The 12,068-nt window shown below is 47.2% G+C and overlaps 1 protein-coding gene across 1 annotated transcript in view; it reads left to right on the top strand.

Moving 5' to 3' along the window:
- The window catches only part of LOC120916559 (receptor-type tyrosine-protein phosphatase H-like), a 1,518,207-nt gene that overhangs the window by 1,275,190 nt on the left and 230,949 nt on the right, over positions 1–12,068 (top strand). The window contains exon 18 of the mRNA XM_040327609.1: positions 3,057–3,179. Within this exon, the coding sequence (XP_040183543.1) occupies positions 3,057–3,179 (123 nt within the window). The remainder of the gene's footprint in view (positions 1–3,056; positions 3,180–12,068) is intronic.

Below are 12,068 nucleotides of genomic sequence, written 5' to 3'. Positions count from 1 at the left end.
TGCGCAGGGGGTATTGCAGAGTATTGGCGCAGGGGGTATTGCTGAGTATTGCGCAGGGGGTATTGCAGAGTATTGCGCAGGGGGTATTGCAGAGTATTGCACAGGGGTATTGCAGAGTACTGGCAGGGAAGGAAGAGTATTGCAGGGGGTATTGCAGAGTATTGAGCAGGGGGTATCGCAGAGTATTGCACAGGGGTATTGCAGAGTACTGGCAGGGAAGGAAGAGTATTGCAGGGGGTATTGCAGAGTATTGCGCAGGGGGTATTGCAGAGTATCACGCAGGGGTATTGCAGAGTACTGGCAGGGAAGGAAGAGTATTGCAGAGTATTGGGGCGGGGGTTGCAGGGATGGCTGAGCAGGGATGGATGGATCTGTGACTGCATCAGTCACAGATCCAGCCACAGCGCTGCTGACACCCGCTCCCCCCTCTCACACTGTACCGATCGGTACAGAGAGAGGAGGGAGGAACCGGCGTCATCAAATGACGACGGTTTGTTTACATGTGATCGCTCCGTCATTGGACGGAGCGATCACGTGGTAAACGGACGATATCAGCGGCAATTTACCGCGATCCGTGATGCGCCGGGTCCTCTGGACCCGACGGTCATGGACACTCCCGTGTGCACGCCCCAGGGGGCGCGCGGGAGCGCGATTCTGGGAGGACGTTATATAACGTCCTCCCAGAGTTAAGGAACCACCTTGCAGCTGTTATTTTACGGCTTGCGGTGGCTAAGTGGTTAAAGATATGAAATAACAGTGCAGTTTTAAAGTGGTTGTAAACCTCAGACATGAAATATGAACAAAGCATATCACTCCATAGTGTGCACTTGTCTCAATTAAGAGCGCCAAGTGTAATTTATTTCTGCTACTTCGCTCCGCTACTATTAGCATGAGTCACTTTTGACAAGTTTTCCTCCTGACACCAATAGAAAAATGGTGACAGAGGAGGGACCTCCAATTAATTGAAAGCTTGACAGCCTCAGCTTTGCTCGTGTGTGTGTGCAGCAGGGCTAGACTGGGACAACAATTTGGCCCTGGACTTCATCCAGACCGGCCCGCTTTATTTTTTGCAAACACACACAAAAACAGTATATAAACTATACGGAATTGCACAAAAAAAGAAAATTCCACATTAATTCATCAGTAACCATGATCATCAGTGGCAGTACATTAATTCATTCATCAGTAACCATGACCAGCAGTGGCAGTACATTGATTCATCAGTAACCATGTCCAGCAGTGGCAGTACATTAATTAATTTATCAGTGACCATGACCAGTAGTGGCAGTACATTCATTCATCAGTAACCATAACCAGCAGTGGCAGTACATTCATTCATCAGTAACCATGACCAGCAGTGGCAGTACATTCATTCATTTATCAGTGACCATGACCAGCAGTGGCAGTACTATCATTCATTCATCAGTAACCATGACCAGCAGTGGCAGTACATTAATTCATGTATCAGTGACCATGACCAGCAGTGGCAGTACATTCATTCATTCATCAGTAACCATGACCAGTAGTGGCAGTAGATTAATACATCAGTGGCAGAAAATTCATTCATCAGTGACCGTGACCAGTAAATTCATTCATCAGTGACTGTGACCAGTAAATTAATCCATCAGTGACCGTGACCTGTAAATGAATTCATCAGTCACTGTGACCTGTAAATTCATTCATCAGTGACCGTGACCTGTAAATTCATTCATCAGTGACCGTGACCTGTAAATTCATTGACTGTTCTGCTGTCTGAGTCTCATGAAGTTGTTGGCAATGGATGGTTCCTCCTCGGCGGCGCTGGCTCGGTTCCTCTTGGTTGCAGCAGCTCTCTCTACAGCTCCTTCCATAATCCCCTCCCGCCTCCGGCCGTGAGTGACGTGACGTCACACCAATGGGACGGGGTGGGGCTGTAAATTTAGGAGGAGCCGAGGAGGGAAGTGTCGTGGCAGGCTGGCAGCGATGATGGGCAGCTATTGGCTGGTGCCGCCGCCGGGTGCAGGAGGCAGGAGCCGGGACTCGGGAGCATTATGTGACACTCACAGAGACACTGACATGATAGCCAGCCCCACTGAGCACTGAGCCATTGGATGATCGCATCAGTGACCCACCAGGCAGTCAGTTTACTGGGTAGATGTAAAAGTTTACAACCACTTTGAGTTTAAGTGGGTCTGATGCATGGTGGAAAAAGCACATCACCTACTCAGTTTAATAAATATGTGTTTTGTCAGGTCACCTGTGGCCAGGTGACAAGTGCACCCCGTTAGGGTCAGGGATGCACCACAGGGTAGTGAACCCTATAGCCGACTGCCGCGAACAGAGAGGAAGCGTGAGCCCAAGATTCCCCAGGGCGGGGAGTCTAAGTCCCAGCTTGGTGTTCACCAGAGCCTATGGTGGTGAGGATGGCCTTCGCTGCAGCTGGATCCTGGTCGCGGCCCCTGTAGCCCCCTAGGTCACGCTCCGTAGGGAGAGAGGGGAAGCAGCTCACAGGACACAAGCGATAGTGATGGGTAAGCCGAGGTCGGGCAACAGGCAGACAAGGGTAACCAAGGGACAGGCCAAAAGTTAGGGAAACAAGCAAACAGGAGTAGTCAGAGACGAACCAAAATCGGTACACAGAAAGGTATACTTAGCACACGGCAGACAGGAACTCAAGCTACAAACAAAGTTGTACAGCACTGCAGACCTGCAGTGCAACAGTTAATATAGACTTCCTGGGATAGCCTGGGGTGGGACCATACAGGATGGGAGATGATAAAAAGGCAGCCAGAACAGAGTCAGGCCTCTAATGAACATATGGAGACAGGTAAGATGCCAGACTTTATTGCATATCCATGACATGTTTTCTCCCACAAAAGGACAAGGAATCATTTACTGTATTCAGCCTTTTAATTATCACATGTATTTATCATTAAATTCATTGCCAAAATTTTGTTTAGAAAAGTGTGGAAGAAAAAAATGTGTAAAATGTAATGTAAAAATGAGTAAGAGAAAACTGGTAAAATGCACAGATTTGTACAGAGGTACATTTTAAACCTTTTTTACACGTTTTGCAGGTAAAATGTGAACGTTACTGGCCACTGGATTACACACCCTGTACTTATGGTGATATTACAGTTACTGTTACATCAGAAACTATCTTGCCTGAGTGGACAACTAGAGATTTCTCAGTTAAACATGTAAGTTCTTCATTGTGAGAGAGCTCATTTTTGCCATGTAGTATGGGTTATGTCATAAGTAAGTATTAAAAGTGAACTACAGTTAAAGGGGTTGTAAAGGTTTGTTTTTTATTTTCTAAATAGGTTCCTTTAAGCTAGTGCATTGTTGGTTCACTTACCTTTTCCTTCGATTTCCCTTCTAAATGTTTTTTTCTGTCTGAATTTTTCAATTCCTGTTCCTCCTCAGTAAACGTGCCTCCATCATTCGAGACGTTCTGGCTGGGGATTAGTCAGCGTGCTCGCCCCCTCCCTTGGGACTACATCCCTGCAGGGAGACATGTCCTGTTGATGTTTTGTTTCTATTTCACATATTATAGTAAGCCTAAGAAAGTAACTATATGCAGTCCTCAACTTCAGCCTGTTATCCAAAACACTAATGCACTCTAAGCACCGCACAGTGTTTTGATATCTCTTATAAAAAAATTGATTTACGAACATCTCATCATTCGCCCAAACATAAGGAACAATACCAAGAATATTTGCAGTATGTGCGTAATGTCAGTTTCTATTTGTTTCCTTTTGCCGAGCTAATGCAACATTCCCTAGCATTCATAGTTACATAGTTGGTTAGGTTAAATAAAGACCACAGTCCATCCAGTTCAACCTGTGTTAGGCCGCGTACACACGGTCGGACCAAACCGATGAGACTGGCCCGTCGGACCGTTTTCATCGGTTCACCTCTGAAGTGGCCGTACGGCCTGATATGTGTACACACCATCAGTCCAAAATCCAATCGGGTCAGAACGCGGTGACGTCAAACACACGACGTGCTGAATAAAACGAAGTTCAATGCTTCCAAGCATGCGTCGACTTGATTCTGAGCATGCACGGGTTTTGAACCAATGCTTTTCTGTACTAACCATCGGTTTGGTCCGATGGGGCAGCGGTCCATCGGTTCGGTTTTGAAGCATGTTTAGAAATTTTGGACCGAAGGAAACCAGATCATTAGCCTATACACACAGTCGGTTTGGTCCGATGAAAATGAACTTCGGTTCATTCTCATCGGACCAAACCGACCGTGTGTACGGGGCCTAAGTGTGTGAGTGTAGAATTTTTTTCCCTGTATCCCTGTATATTGTTTTCTTTTTTTTTTTAATCCATGAAGATTTTATTGAAAAAGAAAGGCAAATACAATGGTACAAACATAGCCTCAGAGGGCAACGCATAGAAAAGCCCGATTTTTACAAGAGGATATGTAACAAAACGTTTACAGGAGGATTAAAGGTACATTTTAGGTATGCAAGGCATGTATCAGAGAACAATCACAAAATCTTTATAAGACATCTCTACCATACCCCGTACCTGAAGAAGATGTACAGTAAAGTGGCTCAGGGGTAACATATCTAATCGTTCCCAATAAAAAGGGCTTCCGTGGACTCCCAGAGACCCCAGTTAACCTGACAACCCTGTCTATTGGTCTACATCTCCTATTTGTCATTTCGTTCCTCTTAATTCAAGTGGGAAGGGGGAGGGGGCCTACCAGTGGAGACCCCGTCCACTCCCCACATCTAGCTTCAATAGGTGAAAAGAGGAGGAGGAAAAGAGAGAGAAAGAAAAGGAAATGGAAAGAGGGAGAGAAGGAAAGAGAAAAAAAAAAAAAAAAAAAGGGGGGGGGGGTGGGGGGGGTGTTGTTTTCTTGAAAATATATATTTGTAAAAGGGGGTTGGTGGGGGGTTCCATTACCCTCACCGTCTACTTCACTTCAACAGGGCCACAAAGTGGCAGTATCACAGGTTCTCAATCAGTCCGTATTCCGTATAAGGATTTGGTACTCCGTGGTGTTCCGAAATTCGAACCACGCATTCCAGACAGGAGTATATTTGGAAATCTTGTCATGTGCAATGCCTATCAATTCCTCTATCGCTGCAATATGGTCAATGCGTGCCATCCATTCTTTGATAGTGGGTGGCATTGTGGCTCTCCAATGTACAGGAACACATAGTCTAGCGGCATTGATCATATGTATCGCTATCGAGTCGCGATACCGTTTTTTGTTAATCTTTGATAAATGAAGAAGATATTGTGCTGGTGAGAACTCCAGGGGGAGCGAAGAAACTGCTGTCGTCACATCATGTACCTTTTGCCAGAATGATTGAATCAGGGAGCATTCCCACCAAATGTGGAGGAAAGTGCCTAGAGCCCGTCCACATCTCCAGCATCTATCCGTTATCGAGGGAGAAAATTTATGTACGATATCTGGCGTCCTATACCATCGTGTCCTAAGCTTGTATCCATTTTCCTGAATGCCCACATTTAGTGAGCCTTTAAAGATAAGCCAATTGATCCTTTCCCAGTCTTTCCTTTCAACTGGTCTGCCCAGCCGGGTTTCCCAGGAGGCCTGTTCTGCCTGCATACCCAGAAAGGGTTCCTTAAACATGGATGCATAGAGCATCGAGATCACATGTCTCTGAGGCAACTTACTGGAGCATAGTGATTCCAGCACTGTGGGCGGTTTTGTGAGGCTACCCCTGAACTTTGGAGTATCTAGATAGTGTCTCAGTTGGAGATATGCATAGAAGGGAAACTTCTTTGTAAGAGACATCTTCTCAAGGTCTTTCAAGGATAAAAACCTATCCCCTGAGAAAAAATGCTTGGCCAGCATATCCGTATGTGGCCATTCAGCCGCCAAGAAGCTATCTTCTCGTCCCGGGATAAAGTCCGGATTACCCCTAATAGGGGTTAGTCTACAATCTGTCTGCGATATTTCGAATTTATGACATGTCTTCGTATATGCCAATAAGGTTGCCCCTACAAGTGGATGAGACAGGACATCAGGTGTCCAGTGTCTCTTAGATATCCAAGGCAATTTTCCTAGGTGCGCTTCTGTTATCTGGTTTTCCAACCTTACCCAGTCTTTACATCGCGTGTGTATCCGCCAATCTACCACACGCGTTAAGTGTGTGGCCCAGTAATATTTCTGCAGGTCCGGGAGACTGATGCCTCCTTCTATTTTGGGCAAGACGAGTTTCGTCCAGCTAATTCTGGGCGCTTTGGACCCCCAAAGGAACTTCCTACATATCCTTTTATATGTGGTGAAGAAAAATGGCGGGAGCGCGATCGGAATCGTCTGGAGTTTATACAGCATACTGGGGAGAACCGTCATTTTCAAAATGGCGGCTCGTCCGAACCAGGAGATTACTGGAGAGTCCCATTGGGTCAAATCTTGTTGTATGGCCCTCAGTTCGGGCGCAAAGTTCTTTTCGTAGAGTTCCGAAAGTTTTCCCGGGAGCCGGATACCCAAGTAAGTCATATCGTCAGATTTCCAGCGAAAAGGGAAATTTTCTTGACAGCGGAGAACTAATGATGAAGAGAGCGAGACATTGAGAGCAAACGACTTTGAGTAGTTAATTTTCAAGTATGAAATGAAACGAAATTGTTCAAACACTTGTAGTAAGTTAGGTAAGGATATTAGAGGGGAGGAAAGAAAAAGCAAGATGTCATCGGCAAAGGCCGCTAGCTTATATTCTTTTTGGGGTAATTTAATCCCTGTAATGTCAGGGTGCGCCCGAATGCAGCGGAGTAGGGGTTCCAGCGTGAGGATGTATAGTATAGGAGAGAGGGGGCACCCTTGCCTGGTGCCATTATGGATGGAGAAGGCCTCTGACAGGTGACCATTGACCCGAACCCTAGCTCGGGGATTTGCGTAGAGAGCTCCAATAAGGGCCCTCAATTTGGTCCCAAGACCCAGGGCCTCTAGAACCGAGTGCATGTAGTCCCAGGCCACCCGGTCAAAGGCCTTCTCCGCATCCAGTGATAAAAAGAATCCCTCATTGTCTGTGGAGGTAAGCCAATGATGTAAATTAATGGCCTTTATGGTGTTGTCCCTGGCCTCTCTGCCAGGGACAAAGCCCACCTGGTCTAGACCTACCCACGCCGGGACATTAAAGGCTAGTCGAGTCGCCAAGATTTTTGAAAAGATTTTCACGTCGACGTTTAGGAGTGATATCGGCCTGTAGTTCGCCACGTCGGAGGGGTCTTTACCCTCTTTAGGTATAACTGCGATATACGCCTCTAACAAAGAGGTAGAGTTGGAAGAGGAAGTCGTCAAGGAATTAAAAGCTTTAAGGAAGCCCGGTACTAGGAGATCAGAGAAGCACTTGTAATATTGCGCCGTTAGGCCATCCGGGCCTGGACTCTTGCCTGGTTTGGTGGCTTTTAGGGCTTCTACCCATTCTTCAGATGATAACGGTGACTCTAATATTTGTCGATCCTCTGCAGACAGTGCTCTGGGACAGTATGTGCTTAGAAAGTCTTTTATCAGGAACTCCCTAGCAGCCAATGACCCCACTCCTTTCTCCTTCTCCCCAATGTTATATAACGTGTTATAATATTCTTGAAATTGACGAGCAATATCTTCTGTTTTAGTATGGATCTTACCCTGTTTATCTTTCAGATGATGAACAGTGGAAGTCAGAACACATTTTTGCGTAAACCTTGCCAGCAGCTTACCTGGCTTGTTGCCGTGTTCGTAAAAAAGTTTCTGCGATAGCATTATGCGTTTGCGTGCCTTTTTAAACAGTTCTTCTCGTAAGAGTGTTCTTGTTTCCGCTAGCTCATCCGCCACCTCTATAGCTCGGGAGCCTTTGTGTTGCGTTTCAAGCCTTGTAATTTTATCTGTAAGCTCCTGAATGAGGGCCATATGTTCCCTTTTCCTTCTCGCTGCCATGGAGAGCAGATGTCCCCTCACCACACATTTGTGTGCTTCCCATTGAGTCATGGGCGACACATCAGGCGTGTCGTTATGGAGGAAGTATTCTCCAATTGACTGTTTCAAAGACGCCACATTCGCCGCATCTGTAAGCAAGGAGGCATCTAGTCTCCAAACCTTCGTGAAAGGTTCTCTTTGAGGGAATCGTAAGGATAGAGTAACCGGATGATGGTCCGATAAAACCAGGTTCTCAATCGTCGCATCCTGCAAATACGAAAGGTCTTTTTGGGAAAGAAAGAGATAATCCAATCTCGAATATCGCTGGTGCGGGGACGAGAAAAACGTGTAGTCCCTACCTTTGGGATTCAGGGTGCGCCATGTATCATGTAGAGCTAAAGAGGCCAGACCTCGTTTCGCTTGCCTCAGAGCTGAGAAGGGGAGGGACGAGGCTCCTGTGGATGTGTCAAGGGTCGGGTCAAGAGCCATGTTGAAATCCCCCCCGAGGATCAAGAGACCCGATTTGAAAGCAGTAAGCTTCGCAAGGATATCCTTCAAAAAGGATATCTGTCTGGAGTTAGGGCAATATATGTTAGCAAACGTCAGCAGTTTGTCTTTCCACATCCCTTTAATAAAAATGAATCTGCCCCCCGGGTCAACCATCTGGTCAGAGAGACGGAATGCCATGGACTTTGCTAGTAAGATCGCTACCCCCTTCATCTTAGACTCAGCACAAGTCGCATGAAAGACCTCAGAATATCTTTTGTCGGTAAGACGCTGTATACTATTTGTTTTGAAATGCGTCTCCTGAAAGAAGACTACCTGAGCCTTTTGTCTACGTGCTTCTGCGAGAAAGCTTGAACGTTTCTCAGGAATGTTAAGGCCTTTAACATTCACCGATAGAATCTTGAGCGATAGAGGAGCTGCAGACTGCATTATGGAAGCCATGAGCGTTTAGTGTATGAATATATATCTGTGTTCCAAGAAATAGACGGAGAGGGTGAGGGGGAGGAAGGGGTAACACAAACACAAACAGACATACAAAAAAAAAAAAAAAGGGGGGGGGGGAGAGAAGGAAAGAAATAGAGAGAAGAAGATCCCTAATAAGAGACCTAGGAGAAAAACCGGAGGTAATCCAAGACCCGCTGAACTACCTATATAGGGTAAAGGGCGATCCAAAAAAATAGAAAACCCAGTACTATTCCGGAGGGAACAAGGGAGATCCAGCCTCACTTGAGGTGGGAATGTGAACCTGTACCTGAACTGACTTACTGGACCCGCCGTCCAGATCCCCAAGACTAATATGGGATCGTACCTGATCCACAAAAAAAAAAAGAAAAAAAAAGAAGAACCCTTCAGCGAATACCAGAGTAAGAAGGTTGCATTGTGAGGGCACCCATCTCAAAAGGAGAAGGACTCCCCACGGCAACTCCCAAAGCTCTCATATGGTTCGTTAAACCTATCCCAAAGGTAGGTATGGAAACTGGATTTAAAAACATGAAAAACCTGAGCAACTTGAACTACCTTGAATAATGCCTGGATGCCCTTCCCCACGTGAGTGACCATTATGTATGCTGGGAATTTGAACGTTAATACCAACCTCATAATTTCACTCACTGAGGGAGCATATTCTGTACATAGGACATCTGCACAGTGATCGCGGAATATAACCATAGTGAACCTTAAATTAACTGTATAACATAACTATAAAAGCACCCTTATTTTGTATAAACTTCTATAGGCGACCCCCGCAGGGGCGATAGCACAAATGCAGATCCCCGTCAATATGCATCAAATTAGCCACACTCAGATGACTCCATAAATCTACTCATCCTGCACAAATATGATTGCGTTTAGGGACTCCTGCTGTGCCACCTCGACTCCTCTGAGGACGGAAATCCAGAGGCACCGCAAGGGTCCCACCTAAGAATCACAATATCAAGTTAGGACACAATAAAGTTACTGCAGGCTGGTCCTTACATCATATGCTGCCATCCCCAAGCATGAAAGTTATCATCATAGATATTTCAATAGTGTATTCATGACATGGTCACCCCTGAAAAAAACAAAAAAAAAAAAAAAAAAAAAAAGGAGGGGGAGGGGGGGGGAGAGGGTAAGTAGGAAGAAGGGAAAGGGAGAAGGGATAGAGGAGGGGGGAGGGAAAAAGGGAGTTTAGGGGGAGAGGAGGGGGGGGAGGGAGAGGGAAGGGGGTCTAGGGAACTCCCATATGAGTCATCAGATACAATAGTAGAGCATCAAATTATACTTATGCTTATGTACCCCCCTTGACCCACATACTCGAGAGGGAAGTGTGCAATGATTGTCCAAAGGTGCAGAGGTTCCCTCAGGAGGCAAGATGGTAGTGTCAGGATATAGGCCAGTAGTATACCCCTCTTCCAGCAGGTTTGCAGTCCTTGTGCCTAGATGATCTCGCATTGCCACAAGGAGGGGACATGAGCATGGAAGGTGTTAGCTCACCTCCCGGATACTGGGCTCTGTTACACATGTGAGAGGGGGGGAAGAATTGGTCGGAGTGGACACCCCAGATTTACCAGTCAGTACCCCATAGCACGGGGCGAGTTCATCCTCTTCTCCCCAAAATTTCCGCCTGTCAGCATAGGCGGCTATCCAGGTTCTACCTGCAGGCTACAAAGCTCAGGAGTATACGGGAGTTCAAGATGAAGCAGGTCTGGGGTGACCATGTGTTCAGTTTGTGAGCTACAATGCCCAAGTGTGTGTAAGTGGGGGGGGGGGGAATATATGCCAGGAAATGGGATCAGCCTACCACAGTCTCCAAAGTGAACCTAATTCTCCGTCCGCCGTCGTACCGAGGACGGCGACACCCGGGGGCTCTCTTCCGTCTCCATGTCTCCTCGAGCTCTGTGTGGAGAAGTCTCGGAAGGCCTGCGTCGTCTCTGCCTGCTCCTCTGCGATCTTGGGGTGTCATCCATCCTGGTGGGGATCCAAGGGTCAGGTTGGGAGAACGTGCCATACCAGTCAGGGACGTTGGCAACAGGGATGCCCAATGTGTCACAAAACTGTTGCAGGTCAGCAGGTGTTCTCAGAGAGGCAGATCTGTTCCCAGCTGTGGCTTGAAGACAAAACGGAAACTTCCATTTATACAATATGTGCCTATCACGTAAGAGTTGTAGCAATGGGCGCAGATCTCTTCTATGCTGCAATGTGATAGCTGATAGGTCTTGGTATAACTGGATGCGAGCTCCCTCATATTCCAGGTTAGCTTGGTTGCGTGCTAAGCGCAGTATGTCCTCTTTTTGCACAAAATTGACCAGGCAGCATACTATGTCTCTTGGTGGGTCTGTGTCTCTGCCTTTGGGTCGGAGCGCTCTGTGACACCTCTCCATTTCCACTGGGGCATCAGGAGGTCTGCCCAACAAAGTATTGAAAACTACCCATACTGCCTGTTGTATACGTTGGGGACCCTCTACTGATTCAGGGATCCCCCGGACACGTATGTTCCGCCTGCGGCCTCTATTATCCAAGTCCTCAAGGTGCCTATGCATATCCATGAGGTGTTGGGCATGGGAGGTGGAGGCTCTCTGTACCTGATGTATGGCCGCTCCGTGTGTCATGGCGGCTGCCTCCACGTGTTCCACCCGCGTCGTGATCGATCTGATCTCCCCCTTCAGGTCGGCAATCGCAGCAAACATGGCGTTTTTGATGTCCGATGCCACCTGCTGAAGGTCCGCCATGCAGAGAGGGCGCGGTGTATGCGGATGGGCCATGCCTTGTGGTAGTCCTGGGGAGACGGTGGGATCGGACGGGGAGAGCTCCAAACTCAAGTCCGCGGCTTAAGATGCGGCCTGCGTGTCCGGCGGGATCGTGCGGAACATCGCCGGGATAGTTTTGCTGAGCTGGGTGGAGGAGTCCAGCTGTGAGCGGTTCGTTGCTTGGTTCCTACCTGCCATCGTGGCAGCTGGGAATCGAAGGATTCAGCTAATTATTAGCAATTCTTAGGGTCTGGACAGCGGAGCTCTTTCACTAGGCTGCCATCTCGCTCCGGTGCCAGGCCACGCCCCCCATATTGTTTTCAATAAGATGCATGTTCAAGAGTCTTTTAAAATTATTTATATTTCCTCCCGAAACCACCGAATGTGGATGAGAGTTCTACATCCTTACCACCCTGATAGTGAAAACCCCCAATATGCAGCTTAAGGTTAAACTACATTTCTTCCAATCTTATC

The sequence above is a fragment of the Rana temporaria genome, chromosome 10, assembly GCF_905171775.1.
Source record: "Rana temporaria chromosome 10, aRanTem1.1, whole genome shotgun sequence".
In the NCBI taxonomy this organism is placed as follows: Eukaryota; Metazoa; Chordata; class Amphibia; order Anura; family Ranidae; genus Rana; species Rana temporaria.
Note: the sequence above shows the minus strand (reverse complement) of the source record. Positions and strands in the feature narration are given on the sequence as shown.